Below are 19052 nucleotides of genomic sequence, written 5' to 3' on the forward strand. Positions count from 1 at the left end.
GAGTGAAGAGAGGAAGGAGATTGTGGTGTGCAAATTAACAGGAAAAAGGATAGAGTGAATACAGATCTTTTTTGGGGTGTGTTAAGGACTTTGGACTTCATGAGAAGCTGTTGAATTTTGTAGGCAAGAAGGGTGAGATTCAGGTTAATCATGAGTGAATTGGAACAGGCAAGACTGAAGGAAGGTACTTGGTTAGAAAGCCAAGACATAATTCTGTCTTGGACCAAAGAGTGTTTATTTAGTGAACCTAGTGAGAGGTCATTATGTTTGGGCTGCATTTGAATTAGCATAGGATATTAAGGATGTGTCCAAGTTTCTGGCATAAATTTTATTAAATACATAGATAATTTGGTAATTAAGAGTAGAAAGTTGAATGACTGCTCAGTTCATGATATGTGCCATTGAACAATGAGCACAATGTCTTATATTTTGTATTTATGCTGTCTACTTCTTTATCAACTGCCCCATTACTGCTTTCCCTTCTGTTTGCATACTCCTACTCTGATAAATTGAACATTTTATCTGCCTTTTTTTTTTTTTTTTGGTTTTCGGGTCACACCTGGCAGTGCTCAGGCTCCTGGCTTTATGCTCAGAAGTCACTCCTGGCAGGCTTGGGGGCAAATGCCTTGCCTTCATACTATCTCTCCGGCCCCACATTTTATTTATCTTAATATTAGTGATATATGTAATATTTTGCTTTAATATCAATATGTAGTATGTGAAATGTTTTGTGAATTTTTATCTCATGATAATGTTTTGTACACCTTACTTTTAGTCTTTATTCTGCTGATTTTTTTTAGGTGTGGGATCAGATATGTTACCTAATGATTTTTATGTTTTAGTTCCTCCACCTATAAAATGGGAATAATTTTACTTAGATAATGGGGATGTCTGGAGGATTAAAGAGTTTGTTTTTGCAACATGTTCTTTTTTATCTTTATCCTTTCTGTTCACCTTGATGCTTGAATATACCTAGGTCCCCATTAGTTTAATTTCATTGCTGCATTATAGTTTGCAGTATGCATCCATGACATTTTACTTAACCTACTTCCTAGTTTGCTCCACAAATATAAGTAGCATGAAAGTCTTTTCCTGTGAATCTTTTGTGTAACATTTTTTTTGTGACATTTGTGTAAGTTTCTCTGAGATATTAGCCCAGGGGAGGTAGTTCTATCATGTGCATACTTGAATTTTAATTTCGCAAAATATAGCCTGATTTCTAGAATGTGTGCACTTGTTTCTCCCACCAGGAATACCTAGGAGTTTCTATGCCCTTATATCCTGTACATGTCATAGGCCTTACCTTTTTTAAACTTTATGCTTTTGGTAGAGTAGTAAAGAGTTATTCCTTTATTAATTGAACTTGCAGTTTTATGGTTACTGATAAGTCTTCATTGATTGCAGTCATTTGGCATCTACTTTTTCAATTATTCCTTTTTATTTTTGTGGTGCTAGGGATTACATCCAGGACTCAAACACATAAGGTAAGTGTTTTACTACTAAGTCACATTCCCAGCCTTTTATTTTTTGCAGCAGGCTGTTAGTTTTCTTGTTTGATTTGCATTTCCATGTATATTCCTGCTACTATTCTTGTTGATTCAAGACATGCATATTTGTTTTCTGCTTTGCCTATGATGTCTTCAAGCCAAAACTCTTGATTTTAAAATATTGTTTATCTCTTTCCCCTTTTGTGACATGTATTTCTAGAGCCATGTTTGGGAACTCTCTAATTTAGGCTTACAGAATTTGGGGGAGTAAATTTCTTTTAGAAATAGTCTAGTTTGCATATGAATGTTTGAGGGGGGACCATTTCTCTCATCACCAGGGTTATTCCTTGCAGTGCTGGGATGTGGGGTATATGGTGCTGGGGAAGAGAACCAGATCCACACATATGCAAAAATGTGCTCTGAGCCAATTGCTGGACCACCACGGTCATGTTTGGGGCCACCAAGTCTATCCTCTGTATTTTTAGGAGCTCGTAGGATGGTCACATGGATCACCCAGGTGTTGCCAGGGATGAGCTTCAGCTCTTACTCTACTTTTGTGCATTGAACAGCTCTGTTCTTAGATGTGTAAGAAGTTTCACTTGACATGGTTTGTTGTTACTCAGTAAAAAGTTGCAAAGGTTTAATTATTTGTTCAAATGAAAAATTATATAGAGAATTGCCTTTTTTGTTTACTTTTAGAATATGTACTCATAATCTCACCCTTTGTGGAATAAGGAAAGTAAAAGATAGTGTGGTAATAATACTCCAGAGACAATAGAAATGAGGGATCAGGGGGGCCGGGGTAGGTGGCGCTGGAGGTTAAGGTGTCTGCCTTGCAAGCGCTAGCAAGGATCAGGACTGCGGGTTCGAATCCCCCGGCGTCCCATATGGTCCCCCCAAGCCAGGGGCGATTTCTGAGCACATAGCCAGGAGTAACCCCTGAGCGTCAAACGGGTGTGGCCCAAAAACCAAAAAAAAAAAAAAAAAAGAAATGAGGATCAGGAGGATCAGACCATGGGAGGAAGCTTGCCATAAGAGTGATGAATGCCAGGGGTGGAGGGAGGACATCACTGGTGGTGGGAATCCTCTTATTCATTGTCACTATGTACTTTAAATATTACTGTGAAAGATTTGGAATTCACTTTGGCCACAATAAAAAGTAAAAAAAAAAAAGTGTATAAAAGGAAAAAAACGAGTGGTGAATGCAGTTAGGATAGTGAATGGTCCACTGTGGCATTGGTAGTTGGACAAGAACTGGATGCTGAAAGAGGACAAAATAATAAGCATAGTACCCCCATCATTAGCAATAGAGCAAACCACAGTGAAAGGGAAGGGGGAGAGGTGAGGTGAGAGAGAGGGAGGAAAGAGGGAGGAGGAGGAGAGAGTGAGTGAGAGAGAAGAGAGAGGAGTGAGGAGCAAGAGAATGAATATATGAGAGAGAGTGAGGGAGAGAGAATGAATATATGCCTGTATAAGATCAGAGGTAGGTGGAGAGGTTGGGTGGGAGGGAAACTGGAATCATTGGTAGTGGGAAAATGTGCACTGGTTGAAGGATGAAGTTCTTTCTACTATTGAAACTTCAACCATGAACTAGTTTGTAACCATTGGTGCTTTAAATAAAGTAATTATATAATTAAAAATATGTATTCATGTTTATTTTGAAAGGTAAAATACCCATTCATTTAAGAAGACACATGTGTGAGAAGAGAAAGACGGAGAATGGTCTCACTCATCTATGGGGTTTTAAGAAAAATGAAAAGACATTTCTCAACAATTTTCAGAGACAAAAGAGGAGAGGGCTGGACGTTACAGCCAACCTCATGAACCTCACCGCAAAGAGTGATGAGTTTAGTTAGAGAAATAACTACATTGCGAACTATCCTAACAATGAGAATATATGAGGGAAATAGAAAGCCTGTCTAGAGTACAGGTGGAGGCAGGGAGGGGAGGAGGGATATTTGGGTCATTGGTGATGGGAATGTTGCACTGGTGATGGGGGGGTGTCATCTTATATGACAAAAACCCAACCACAATCATGTTTGTAACCAAGGTGTTTAAATGAAAAATATTAAAAAAAAAAAAGAAGACACATGTGTAACTCAGTTGGGGATAGAGAATTTCCTGATGTGTTTTTCTTCAATTGGTGTTATTGCTGTTCTTTATCTTGGAAGATAGAGTATCAATTTAATAAAGGAATCTAGTCTTAGACAAGAGTCAACTGGTGTAGTTGGGTTGATTATTAAGAGTTTTTTCTTAATAGCCCTCCTGCCATATTTTTAAGTAGCTACTAAAATAAGAATAAAATATACAGTCATGTAACAGATAACATAGAACCCTCTTTAATTAATGTCATTTAATGGCACTTTTAATGATTTTTCTAGGAAATATTTTCACGACATAAAGCATTTAGTTGATGAGTCTCTATGGAAATGTTCACAGAATTTTGAATGTGGTTGGCATTTGATTGTTCAGTAACCTAGCCTTTACTGGATCTTTGGAGCCCAGTAAATGATAAACTCTTAAATAATTTTTGATTTATGGAAACATTATTATAAAAACACTGTTTTCATTCTTTGTCACTCATAATTCCCCTTATATTAATATCTTATATTCATAATGTCATATCTGTTAAAATTAGTGACTATGTAATTCCTGCTTGTTATTGCTAAATTATTATGTATTATACTCAATTATTATTACTAAATTACTTATTATATTTTGATCAGTCTTAAGTTTGTACCTGATTCCACATGATATATGCAGTTGTCTCATCTCTTTATATTCTTTTGATTATGGCAGTCTCTCAGCATTTCCTTGGTTTTAATGAACCTGATCATTTTAAGGCATGCTGGCCAGACATCTCATCTCTCTGTTGGGATTTCTGACTGTTTCTCATGATTAACTGGGTTATAATTTTGGGGAAAGACCACAGAATAAGGCACTAGTATTTACCACTTAATTTCCAGGGTACACAAAATCATCATGCTTATCCTAAAGATTGTTCCAGTTTTTAACATTGAAATTGCCTTCTTTTTTTTCTTTTTTGACCACACCTGGTGGCACTCAGGGGTTACTTCTGGCTCTGCGCTCAGAAATAGCTTCTGGCAGGCTCTGGGAATCATATGTGGATACGGTGGGGATCACACCCAGGTTCTTCCCAGGTCGGCCACTTTGCAAGGTACACTCCCTTCTGCTGTGCTATTACGCTGGCCCTTGGCCTTCATTTTTTGTTCATTAGTCTCTTTGACTTACCTTTCTCAGAATTGTAATTCCTTCCCTTTGGCACTACAAGATGCTTCAGACTCATCTTTTTCTCTTTCCTGTTTGTTTGTTTTTGAACCAGAGTTGACAGTGTTCAGAGGTTACTTCTGACTCTGTGCTCAGGGATCTATCCTGGTAGAACTCAGGGGACTATATTTGATATCAAGGATTGAATCTGGGTTTGCCTGACCCTCAAAGGCATCTTTCTTAATGCCCTCTCCAACCCTAGAATTAGCCGATTATCCAAGAATCTGTTTCTTTTCTAAGTTATTATTTTTAAATAATAGCTCTATTGAGATCTAATTTGCATACCATACAATTGATCTCTTTAAAATGTTCTTGTCAAGTGTTTTAAATTTGTTTACAGAACTGTGTGGCTAAACACGATCAGTTTCACCAATGCGTACATCACATCCCCAAAGAAACCCTGTTCCTCAATAGCAGTTACTCCCCATTCCTCTTGCTTCGTGTCCCATGAACTTTTATCCCAAGATGGCAATCTCTGTCTTTGGATTTACATGGTCTTTTTAGTATCTTTTTGAAATTCATGCATAGTACATATTGTATAGTGGTATTCTTCCTTTCCATGGCTGAATGTTCTTTCCCTGTATGGTTAGATCTTATTTTATCCAGCTATTCATCATTTGATGCACATTGGGCTTTCTCCATGTTAATACCTATTTTTGGCTTTTAGGAAGGATGTGACTATGCATAATTACTTTGAAAGTTTTTTCTTTGAATCAGAATCAAGGTCTGCAAAAAGGATTGGTGTGAATTTTAAGTTTCTTATAAGCCCTAATTATTTCCTCTTTTCTTTTCTTCTCTGTCCTAAAGAATTTTCTCCCAGTGGAGATGATGTTGATTGCATTCCATGATGCCTCTTAAGGGGAGACATTGGTGGTGGAAATGTTGCACTGGTAAAGGGGGTGTTCTGTTTATGATTGGAACCAACTACAATCATGTTTGTAATCATGGTGCTTAAATAAAGATATTATTAAAATGTTTTCTTTGTCCTTTAAAATATTTTTTTCTTAATTGGTATTTAGATCTAGAGACTTGATCTTTTTCAGGATTTTGGTTTCTGTTTTGTTTCATGGAATTACCAGATAGGTGGAGGTGGTGTGTGCTGTCATCAAAAGACATAAAATGTGTAATTGGGCCTGTTTTTTCTGCTGCTTATTAACCACCAGGTTTCAAATTTGAGGGTCACATCAGGTCTGTGACCTATTTTTGTTCATTCCATGAGTTAATGTGGGTTTTTGACTTTTTTAAGTGTTGTTAAAAAAAAGTCAAGAGAAGAAAGTGTATGTGTCTTGTCCAGCTGAACATATACTCTTTATCTGGCTCTTTTAAGAAATGTTGACTTGGGCCTGGAGAGATAGCACAGCGGCATTTGCCTTGCAAGCAGCCGATCTAGGACCAAAGGTGGTTGGTTCGAATCCCAGTGTCCCATATGGTCCCCTGTGCCTGCCAGGAGCTATTTCTGAGCAGACAGCCAGGAGTAACTCCTGAGCACCGCTGGGTGTGGCCCAAAAACAAAAACAAAAAAACAACAAAAAAAGAAATGTTGACTTAACTCTTAGGCTAGAGCTGCTAGTTTTTAGGGGTTGCAAAATAATATTGTATCATTCCTTTATCAGGTGGGATCCTATGAACAGAAATTTTTATCAATAATAATCTTAAGGATGTTTTGATTAATGCTTTATTCTTTCACAGTTCCTTATCACTGTTCAGAATAATTTTTTAAATGTTTTTCGAGATTATCTCTGTATATATGCAGGCATGTGTATGTATTTAAGTCATTATGTAGTAGAAAAATTTAGTTTAAGTCCCTTTTTTGAGTCTTTTGGGGGTTGATCCTATTAACCACTGATGACTTTTGTTTTCTGTCATAAGTTTTCAGACTCACCTCACATCAAGTTGACAATTTTGATTTGAAATCAAGGCAGAAAGTTTTTTTGAAGTTTCTTTGTATGGAAAGTATTTTTTTAGAATCAAACCTTGATATGGAAGATGGTCATAGTAACTTGCTTGTTACTATGTCACTGTCCAGTTAAGTGAGTTAGGAAACACATACTTAAAAATTCTTTAAATTGTTGGGGCCAGAGCAGTAGTACAGCGATAGGGTGTTTGCCTTCCACATGGCTGACCCAGGACGGACCTGGGTTCAATTCCTAGCGTCCCATATGGTCTCCCAAGCCAGGAGTGATTTCTATGTGCATGCAGGAGTAACCCATGAGCGTCACTGGGTACAGCCCAAAAACCAACCACACTAAAACAAAAACAAAAACAAAAACAAAAAATAACTTTAAATTGTAGTTGAGTTAATAATATTACAATAGTATTTAAATGTATGGTATTGATATACAAAGTTACCACACACCACCACCCTTTAGTACCCAATACCCTCCATCCTCATCCATATGATATTCCTGACTTACTCTACTCTCCTCCTACTTACCCCTCTATTGTTTGTTAATTGACATTCATGGTTTGGGCCTACATGCTACCTTCCAGAGCATCTTCCAAGTACTATAGACTCTCTGCTTATGTTGCAATGTTACTTCCATTCAACTTATTTGTTCCTCTCCCACATCCCCCCAAACCTTTATTTACTGGGAAATGTATATAGATCTTAAAAATAAGTGAAATGGGGTCTAGAAAGATAGTCAAGTGGGTAAGGTGACCTGGGATTGATCCCCATCTTTGCATTTATTTGGTCCCTTATATTCTACTATGAGTGATCCCTGAGAAGAGCCCTGGACACAGCCAGCAGTGGCCCCCAAACCTAAATGAGTAAAATGAAAATTCCTAAGGGTAGTAGAATTAAAATGAAAGCACAGTTTTAACTTAATTTCACTGATATTTACTTCTCTATCACATTTTATTTTACCACTGAGAATCCTGCTATCTAAGATAAATGAAATTCTCACTCCTCACTCTCACCCCAGTATCAGAATAAAGTATCATACAAATGCAACAGAAATGGTTATGAAATGTTATGAAACAATTTAAAATGTCTTGAAATAGTCCTTTTGTTCCTGAGAACACATTCTAATATGTAGATGTATATACTTACTGTGTCCAAAGATTCCTTTAAACTTGTTCTTCTTGGTATGATTAGGATGACAGCTGGAAATTTGTTTCATTTTTGCATCTGGGTTTTGGGGGATTTTCAATGCCAATTTTATTAATTATGTTACATATGGACTTAAAGTCAAAAATCAGAACAGTATGTTTTCAGAAACATCTAGCCTTAATTCCCACTTTCTTATTATATTTGCTTTTCCTATGTGGATTAAAAGTTGTGTGTGTTGGTGTATGTATTAATATCCTGTCTTTATCTGATTATAGAAGCCAGTTTTATTCAAATTTACTTTTCACTTAATTTATTCTAAAGTTGACTCCATCTTTGATATTATAAAATATACATAGGGAAATATATTCTATGTATATAGAATTGTCTGTATATATAGAATATAGAAAAGATATGGAATCATTTTTCCACTGTCTTGCTTGCAAGTACTTCATTGTACCAACGAGTCATTGTTCATGATGTCCCTTTTTGATGGTTATTTGGGTTAATTTGACTCTCTTACATAGTCTTATTTGCACCTATTTTCATACGTTGGCTAATGTATCTTTGGGGTAGATTCTTAGATCTGGAATTGCTTGGTCAAGTAGTGAATTTCATATATATATGTATATATATACACAATTCTGTTAGATATTGAAATTTTTCCTCTGCCACTGATGTACTATTTTGCATTTCTATCAGCCTTTTTTCCCTATACTTTCCTTACAGAGTATGTGGAACACTTGGATTTTTGCCAGTATGATAGGTGAGAAATTGTATCTCAGTGTAATTTTAATTTGCATTTCTCTTAGTATGAGTGAGGTTGAGCATCTTTTAAATTAAGATTCATTTACATTTCATTTTAGTAACTAATTTTACATCTGTATGAAAATGATATGCAGCTATAGTACTATGGAAAAGTATTTTATTTTAATAAATGGATGTGCAACTTCTTAGTTTTATATGTATAGTTTTATTATGAGTATTGGGGGCTGATAGCCTATCTTTTTCATACTATTAATGCCTTTCTGGGATGTTAGAGCCATCCTCCTCTTTTCTACTACTTCCCTCACCCCAGACCATTTTCAGTAGAAGTGTGTTATTAAGAAAGTAAGAATTTGAGTTAATAAATTTTTGAATTTAGGGACCAGAGAGATAGCACAATGATAGGGCGTTTGCCTTGCACAAAGCTGATTCAGGACTGATGGCGTTCGAACCCATATGGTCTCCTGTGCCTGTCAGGAGAGGTTTCTTAGCACAGAGCAAGGAGTAACCCATTGAGCACCACCGGGTGTGACCCAGAAACCAAAAATACAAAACAAAACAAAAACAAAAAGCTTTTAGGGCCGGAGAGATAGCATGGAGATAAGGCGTTTGCCTTTCATGCAGAAGGTCATTGGTTCGAATCCTGTCATCCCATATGGTCCCGGAGCCTGCCAGGAGTGATTTCTGAGCGTGGAGCCAGGAGTATGACCCAAAAACCAAACCAAACCAAATCAAACCAAAACAAAACAAAAACAGAAAAAAAAAAACCCAAAAACCCTTTTAAATTCAGTTTATTTCACCCATTCAACAGAAATATATTGTTGAATGGATGAATTCCAGAACTTGTATTCCAAGCATATTAGACTACAATGTGATTTTTCTAAATTTCTTTTCTGCAGTGAGAGCTTATGCATGTACATCATTCTTTTTTTTTGTTTGTTTGTTTTTGTTTTTTGGGCCACACCTGTTTGATGCTCAGGAGTTACTCCTGGCTAATCACTCAGAAATCGCCCCTGGCTTGAGGGGACCATATGGGACGCTGGGGGATCAAACCACGGTCCTTCCTTGGCTAGCGCTTGCAAGGCAGACACCTTACCTCTAGTGGCACCTCGCCGGCCCCATGTACAGCATTCTTTATGGAAAAATAGCTTTGATATCATTAGACTCATTATTAAGGCTTCTTCATCTTGTGCGTATCTTTTGCATATATTTCAGTTGTTAGCATGTCCTGTGGGATTTTATAAATATTTCTTCTGTTAGTAAAGCTGCTGACAGCAAAATTGTTCAGTAAATTATTCATGTGCTATTTGTTTTCTATGTTCAAGAATTAATACATCTTTACCCAGAATTTTTATCTTGGCTGAACTTGGTAACAATTTGTAGACATATGGTGGTAGACATGAATAAAATCTGTAATGTTGTTTTCCTTATGAGAATGTACTTTATTAACCATATTTAGAACAACATCAGTGCTATAGAATATAGCTGATATTGAAAAATAATGGGAAAATAGCTTTTAAAATGTGAGATAATTACTCTTACAAAAGCGTTGCTCTTTCAAGGTGCAGACTGCTGGACTAAAATAGTTAAAATATTGATCTTTACAAAATATAAATAAAATATAGACTTAGATATGGTAGAATATTTTGAATATTTTTCTTTTTTGTTTTTGATTTTGGTTTTTGGGTCACACTCAGCGGCGCTCAGAGGTTACTTCTGGCTCTGTGCTCAGAAGTCGCTCCTGGCAAGCTCAGGTGACCATATGGGATGCCAGGATTCAAACTAGGGTCCATCCTGTGTTGGCTGCATGCAAGGCAAATGCCTTGCCTCTGTGCTATTACTTGGCTCTTCAATATTTTTCTTAAAAAAGTGCTATTTCATTAAGTTTTCTTTATATAAAGACATGAGAGTAAATGTACTTTAAAATTTTATAAATATTAAGACATTTTTATATGTATAGGATTGTGAGCATCAGAATTTTGTTGTTGTTGTTGTTGTTTTGGGCCACACCTGTTGACGCTTAGGGGTTACTCCTGGTATGCGCTCAGAAATCACTCCTGGCCTGGGGGACCATATGGGACTCCAGGGGATTGAACCACTGGCCGTCCTAGGTTAGCACTTGCAAGGCAGACAGACACCTTACCTCTACTGCCACCGCTCCGGCCCCAGAATCAGAATTTTAACTATAAGCAACCCATTCTTTCCAGCAAATTAACTTCTGCTTAAGTCATGATTGACAACTCTTTCTTTTTCTTTTTTTTTTTAAATAGCTTCACAAATTTGCATGTCATCCTTGTGCGGGGGCCATGCTAATCTTAATCTTCTCTGTATCATTTCAATATTTTAGTATATGTGCTGCTGAAGTGAGCACTTGATTGACAGCTCTTATAAGATGTTTTTTTTACTTAAATTAGGATCAAAGTTTATTACCTCTTTTGTTAAAATGGGTTTTCTGAGGCATAATTGTGGATTGTACTGCTTTAAAAAATAGTCTCACTGATCTATGGGTTTTAAGAAAAATTAAGGACATTATTGTAATAATCCCCAGAGACAGTAGAGATGAGGGCCAGAAACTCACTACAAAGAGTAGTGGTGCTGTTAGGGAAATAACTACACTAACAACTATCATGACAATTTTAATGAGTGAGAGAAGTAGAATGCCTGTCTTGAATACAGGCAAGTGTTGGGAAGGAGGGTGGGGCGGCATTGGTGGTGGGAATGTTGCACTGGTGAAAGGGTGTTCTGTTTATAACTGAAACCCAACTACAATCATGTTTGTAATCATAGTGCTTAAATGAAGATTATATATAAAATATGTATCTTCTGTTATTTGCATATAGAATGTCATGGATTTCTGCATATTTACTTTGTAGCCTGGCCCCTTTCCTGTACAAGTGTATTGTTTTATGGGAGTATTGTGGTAGAGTCTCTAGGGATCATACTCAGTGGTGTTCAGATCTGATTCCTGGTTCTGTGCTCAGGAATCACTCTTGGCAGGCTTGAGAGACTATCTGGGGTGCCAGGAAGCCAATATGGTTGGCCACATACAAAAAACAAAGCACACCTGCTGTACTATCACTACAGCTCCCAGAATTTACTTCTTTGATTTTGATGATTTTGATATTATATCAGTCTTTGGCTTCGTCATTCTGATTATATGTCTTATAATATTTTTATTTGTGTTTCTTCTAACAAGTACTCTTTGGGTTTATGGAATATGATTGCTTGCTCTCCTCAACTTTGAAAACTTATCTGTGATTCTTTGACTAATGATTCTTCACATGAATTGCCTTCCTGTTCCTCAGGGATTTTGATTATCTTTATGTATTTTTTTTAATTCATCCCATAGTTCTCTCAAGTGCTGTTTTTTTTTAAGTTCACTTCCCTTTAGTTCTGTCACTTTTGACTATAGTTTTCTCATTTCTGCTCTCATACATTCTTGTACTTTACTGACTACCTGCACCATTTGTTTTATGAGCTCATTTGTTATCTTAAAGTCTTATCTGAATCACAAGGGCACTGAAGGGAGAGTAAATGAACATGCAAGGAGTCTATAGTTATTCCCATGACAGTATATTTCAAGAGTGGAGAAACCCTATATCTCTTAGGTCAAGGGAATCCCCCCCCCCCTTTTTTCTTTGGGTTTTTAGTTTTTGGGCCACACCCAGAGGTACCCAGGAGTTACTCCTGGCTATCTGTTCAGAAATAGCTCCCGGCAGGCACGGGGGACCATATGGGACGCCCGGATTCAAACCAACCACCTTAGGTCCTGGGTCGGCTGCTTGCAAGGCAAACACCATTCTGGCCCCGGGAATTCCCTTTCTAATGTCCCCAATATTTACTGTACCTATGCAGGAAAAAAAAAAACAGCACAAAATAGTCTTTTTTATTTATTTAGCTATTTTTTTTATTTCTTTGTTTTTATTTGGATATTGAAGTCATTGTCTCTAATTTTTTTTCTTCTTTTTGCCCTCTGTTATGTTTTTATTTCAGGACTGTGGTTGTCTTGTCTTTATTGCTGTAGTGCTCACTGGATTTTTTGTGATATTTCCTTTTGTATTGCTGTGGTGTTTCACTTTCTTTTTCCCTTTCTGCTCTCAAACTGAGGTTGAGAGCCTCTAGAAGGACTCTGTCCATATTCGGCTTATTTGATTTTTACCCCATTTTATTGCTTTTCTTTTCTTCAAACAAAACCACATAACTACCTAGTTCCGCCTCTCAAATAGAGGGGGAAATAATGGAGAGTACCAAGACCAAACAGTTGTATGATCACCAAGTAGTAAGCTAGACACAGAGGAGACCACATATACTAGTAGCCCAGTGGGGAGTGAAGGTGGGGGATATGGATGCAAGATGGGAACAGGGGTGGAGGGAGGACAACTTTGGTGATGGGAATGCCCCTGATTTAATGTTAATATGTACCTAAACTATTACTGTGAAGGATATGTAAGCCACTTTGGTCAAAATAAAAATTATTAATAAAAAAGTTTTATCTGAGAGGCTATAGAGTTTAGTAATAATGGTTAACTCTTCTTAGTGAATGTCTTTGCCCACTAAGCATGATGGGGTTCTATACTTATTCCTCACTGTCCCTGTAGCTAGCTGGGGTTGAATCTAATTTACCACATACATTGCCCACCAGGGTGCTCTCTTCCTTCGCTACAGGATCTATCTTTACTGATTTTGTCAGTGTTGACTAGTTAAGAGTTTGTGCAAGGCTTCCAGGAAGGCTTCCAAGGTGTCATTGCCCTACCAACTACTTCAGCTGTAGTTTAGTTTCCTACTTCTATAGCTATTTTGATGTGTTTTGTGCAATTGGGGATAGGATTAAATAAGCACAGTGTGATTGGAGGCAGACAGGCCAATATAGAGTGAGGTCAGTAAAAGAGTTCAGTGGATTCCTGTGGAATATGAAGAAGGGGAATAGTGCAGCACTATTTTTTATTTTTAATATTTTTTTATTTAAACACCTTGGTTACAAACATGATTGTGGTTGGGTTTCAGTCATATCAGATGACACCCCTGCCCCTACCTGTACTCTAGACAGGCTTTCCACTTTCTTCATATATTCTCATTGTTAGGATAGTTCGCAATGTGGTTATTTCTCTAACTAAACTCATCACTCTTTGTGGTGAGGTTCATGAGGTCGGCTATAACGTCCAGCCCTCCTCTCTTTTGTTTCTGAAAATTGTTGAGAAATGTCTTTCATTTTTCTTAAAACCCATAGATGAATGAGACCATTCTCCATCTTTCTCTTTCTCTCTGACTTATTTCATTCAGCATAATAGATTCCATGTACAGAATGCTTACATTTGTATTTTTAAATATTTTAAATATTTTAAATATTTATATTTAATAGTGCTAGCTTATTATCTTTCTGATCTATATTTCTTCTGTCAACTTTGAACCTTTATGTGCAATAAGACAGTTTGAATTTTATTTTTGTTAGCATTAAAACAATGATTTTTTTTAACTCTGGGTAAAATGAACTTTAGGATTATTAGCAATGCAATTAAGATGTAGGATGAGTAGTATGACTTGTTGATATTAGGGGTGGGAGTTCACAATTGGAATGCGTTCCCTCTGGATGTTTTCCTTTTATAAGATGGAATTCTATCAAGAAGTGTGAAATATTCTATCAAAAAGTGAAGAATAGTCTATCAAGAAGTGAGAGCTATTCTATTAAGAAGTGAGAAATTCACTGAGACCAGAAAATATAGAAGACGATCTCTTCTACAGGATCATTAAGCCTGTATCAGAATAATTTGCCTAGTAGCACTGGTCAAAGTGAACTAAAATTAAACAAACAAGTGGATGGGAGTCAGGATCCTGGTGAGAGTTTTTATGTAAAGTCACTATAGGAGAGTCAGATACCGTTGCTATGGGGACAACAAAAAAGTGATTAAAGAAAATGGTGGTAGATCTTTTAAAAAATGATCCTTTGTTCCCAATATAGGATTGTTCATTGCCATCACCAACAGCAGATTTTTCCTTTTATTGTTTACTTGTTTTGGGCCACATCTGTTGACACTCAGGGATATACCTGGCTCAAATTACTCCTAGCAGGATCCAGGGATCAAACCTGGTTTGGCTGTATGCAAGGCAAATGCCCCCTACCTGCTGTGCTATCGCTCTGGCCCCAGAATGGATTTTTTTTTTAATATATTAACAAGAAAAGTGTATAAACAACTGCTTGTGTTTTAAAAAGAGGTAATAGGGAAGACCTTAGAGTAGAATGCTTTCTCTCTGCACAGGACTTTCTATAAACAGCTAAGTTTGACTTCATTCCCTAGGAGAAAACACTTTTAACTGTCAGTACCAATCTAGACTGTCCCCTAATATTTATATTTAAATACATGAATATATATTATTTCATGCATGCACATGAATTTTAAATACTAATGGGATCATATATGTATTCTGGAACTTCAGGGGGCATTGTGTTTGCGGGGGGCAACCTGGTGACGCTCAGGAGTTACTCCTCGCTATGCTTTCAGAATTCGTTCCTGGCTTGGGGGACCATGTGGGATGCTGGGGGATTGAACCGAGGTCCATCCTAGGCCAGCCATGTGCAAGGCAAATGCCCTACTGCTGCGCCACTGCTCTGGTCCCTAGAACTCTAGTTTTTTTTTTTTTTTTTTTTGGATTTTGGGCCACACCCGGCAGTGCTCAGGGGTTACTCCTGGCTGCTCAGAAATAGCTCCTGGCAGGCACTGGGGACCATATGGGACACCGGGATTCGAACCAACCACCTTTGGTCCTGCATCGGCTGCTTGCGAGGCAAACGACCTGGTGACCATATGGGACACCGGGATTCGAACCAACCACCTTTGGTCCTGCATCGGCTGCTTGCGAGGCAAACACCGCTGTGCTATCTCTCCGGGCCCTCTAGTTATTTTTAATGAACAAAATCTATTAACAGTCTTTCATTGAGGAAATAGTCGTTTGTAATATTATATATGTTTTAGGGGAACAATATTTCAGTTATACAAATATATGTCAGACTTTATATTGTTCATCTGTACAGTTTGAAAAAGCATTATTTATGTTTAAAGAATTAAAGAAGCAGTATTGCTGTGTGTGATATTCAGAGAGATATATCTATATCTATATCTATATATCTGATATATATATATATAAAACTTTCTTTGGGGGAGATTCTGGAATGTTTATATGACTATATCTGCCTGTCCTTTACTTTGTTTTTCAGTTATTTTGAAATTTCCCACTTTTTTTTTAACTTTATAAGATTTTCAAATGTAGTAGAATTTATGAAAATGCTGTTAAAGTAAAATCTTATGGAAGGAAATGATGCAAGTTGACTAATATTGAAATTCAAACTGTGGTCTTATTATTGTAAATAGGAAGCTTTTTCAAAAGTGGTCTGGTTAGCTAATTCAAAGATTCATTACAAAACACCAACATGCTAGGTAGGCTTTGGTGAATAAAGCATTATGGAAAATACTCCTCTCTGAAGATGTAGAGCACCTCAAATCCTTGGGGGATTTTAAACTTTTTAGGGAAACAGCGACATCTGTTGAATACGGTTACAACTTTTATCTTAATTTTAATGCTGTGATACGTTCGTGAAGTTGGGCTTTTCATGTAACTTGTGATAAAAGGCAAGCGTATGCAGAAGTTATTTTGATACTAATATAAAGTGGCATTTGAACCATTGAAGTTATTGCTAGCTTCATTGTCATGTAATGCTTCACCTATGATTTTCTCAATATAACTTGTAGATTCAGATCTGACTGACATTTGTTGAAAAGGTTTTTCTTGCTCCATTTTTTTTTTTTTTGCTCCTTTACTAAAGACACCTGGAATACCACTCTGCTTTAATAAAATATAAACACTTGAAAATTATTGCTATGTAGATGGATCTGGAGAGTATCTTGCTGAGTGAACTTAAGTCAGGAGAGGAACAGGCACAAAAGATCTCTCATATGTGGGATATAAAGCAACCTAGTAGGGGAATAACAAATGCCCAAAGAGAACAGAAATTGAGCATGTCTTTAGTAGGAAATTTACCAGGGGAAAGATGGGGGATAAATCTGGGTGGGAGGATGCTGGCACAATGATGGAAGGAAATGAACACTGTGTGTGTGTGCATGTGTGTGTGTTGTTGAAATGAGTTATACATAAAAATAATTACAGCCATCAAACATAGAAAAGATAGATACCTTATTGACAAAGATTCACTTTACTTTCTTTTCTTTTTTTTTTGTTTTTTGTTTTTTGTTTTTTGGGTCACACCTGGCAGCGCTCAGGGGTTACTCCTGACTCTATGCTCAGAAACCACCTCTGGCAGGCTCAGGGGACCATATGGGATGCCGGGATTTGAACCACTGACCTTCTGTATGTAAAGGCAAACGCCTTATCTCCATGCTATCTCGCCAGCCCCTTACTTTACTTTCTTACCTTCTGTATATTTCATAGGAAATTTCATTTTGAATACAATAATTTAACATATGTATAAATTTCTCTGTAAGATGTAGGTATTGTGGTTATTTAGCAAAATTTTATTATTTTAGCCAACAGGAACTCTTCCTTTTTTTTCTTAGTTGTGATATCTTCTTATTAAATTACTTTATTTAAACCACCATGGTTACAGTATTGTTCGATGATTGACTTTCAGTCATAACATTGTACACCTTCTCTCTCAACCTGTGACTATTTCCCACCAACAATATCCAGGATTTTCCTCCCCACCCACATCCCTCCCAGCCCTTGGACAGCATATTTTTAATTTTTTTCTCTTTCATTTTCCCCTTTTAGACACTCTGGTTTTCATTATTCTTAATAAAGAGTTAGCACCATAACACTTTATCTTTCTTTCAGCAAGGGGACACTACTTTCTAATGTTTCAGTTTTCTATTGTTTCTATTTCTATTCAGTTTTCTATTTTCTAATGTTCCAGTTTTTTATTTTGTATTAAATTTAAATCTTACTAGCTAGTCATTGTGAAATGAATATACTTTTCTTTTTTGGGGGGGTGGGGTGGGTTTTTGGGGTCACACACCCGGCAGTGCTCAGGGGTCACTCCAGGGTCTACGCTCAGAAATCGCTCCTGGCAGGCTCGGGGGACCATTATGGGATGCCCGGGATTCAACGAACCCACTGTCCTTCTGCATGCAAGGCAAACGCCCCACCTCCCATGCTATTTCTCCGGACCCAGATGTACTGTTCTATACATATGTCAAGGCTTTAGTGATTTCTGGAGAATTTGACACTTTAATAATAATTTATGATCTACCTATATATGTACTATATGTATACATGTATATATATATATATACATACATGCATACACAGTAATTGAAGTTTTTCCTTAACTTTGTTCTTCTTATTTTTGTAGGAGCCAGTGTTCGAACATTCACTCCATTTTATTTCCTTGTGGAGCCGGTGGATACACTTTCTATTAGAGGAGCTTCTGTTATATTAAACTGTTCAGCCTATTCTGAACCTTCTCCAAAAATTGAATGGAAAAAAGACGGAACCTTTTTGAACTTAGTATCAGATGATAGACGCCAGCTCCTCTCAGATGGGTCTTTACTCATCAGCAACGTAGTGCATTCCAAGCACAATAACCAGATGAAGGTTATTACCAGTGTATGGCCACCGTGGAGAGTCTTGGAACTATTGTCAGTAGAACAGCAAAGCTCACAATAGCAGGTAAGTCTTGTTAAGTAATTTTTTATAATGGGAAAGTCTTAATTAAAAGTCATGTTACTCTGGCATTTTTATTGAACTGATAATCAACAGCTGTACTAATTTAGAGATACACTTTATGGTCACACTTGCTTCTTATAGGGATTAAGTGTAGTACTTTCCCATTGTTTTAATGATTTACACGAAGTAAAGTTTCTATTGGAAGTATGAAACCTCCTCTATTTAACCTGTAAGTGGTGAAGGAACTTGTATAAAAAATTGAGTCATTAAAAATTTTATAATACCCCAATTTACCTAATTGATCAATCCCACACCAGTGTGACCTTCCCTCCACAGTATTCCCAGTTTCTCATCTACAACCCGTGGCTGCCACCCTTTTGGTCACAAACAAGTTTACTTCATGTTGTTTGTATAACAACACAAGCTAAATGGTATTATTTAAAACTTAGGTCAGGGCAAGAAGATAACAAACACATTGGATAGGGTGTTTGCCTTTTATACAGCTCACCTGATTGATCCCTGGTGCATCCCATTTGATCTCCTGAGCACATCCAGGAGTAATTCCTGAGAGTGCAGAGCCAGGAGTAACTCCTGTGTCTCTCATATTTAGGGGATTGGGCCACACCCATCAATGCTTTAGTAAGATTTCTACCTTACTCTGCTCTTGGGTTGCCCTTGGCAATGCTGGAGGGCCATATGGGATGCTGAGGATCAAACCTGGGCCAGCCATGTGCAAAACCTGCTGTACTATGTTTCTGGATCCTGAAAAATATAAAATATTTTAAGGATCT

General features: G+C 37.1%; 1 protein-coding gene and 1 pseudogene across 1 annotated transcript in view; one reads left to right on the forward strand and one right to left on the reverse strand.

Annotated features, from left to right (window-relative positions):
- The window catches only part of NEO1 (neogenin 1), a 198761-nt gene that overhangs the window by 33047 nt on the left and 146662 nt on the right, over positions 1-19052 (forward strand). The window contains 2 exon segments of the mRNA XM_049777588.1: positions 17948-18175; positions 18178-18264. Of these exon segments, the coding sequence (XP_049633545.1) occupies positions 17948-18175; positions 18178-18264 (315 nt within the window).
- On the reverse strand, positions 10846-10960 carry LOC126028749 (uncharacterized; annotated as a pseudogene).

The sequence above is a fragment of the Suncus etruscus genome, chromosome 1, assembly GCF_024139225.1.
Source record: "Suncus etruscus isolate mSunEtr1 chromosome 1, mSunEtr1.pri.cur, whole genome shotgun sequence".
Classification (NCBI taxonomy): Eukaryota; Metazoa; Chordata; class Mammalia; order Eulipotyphla; family Soricidae; genus Suncus; species Suncus etruscus.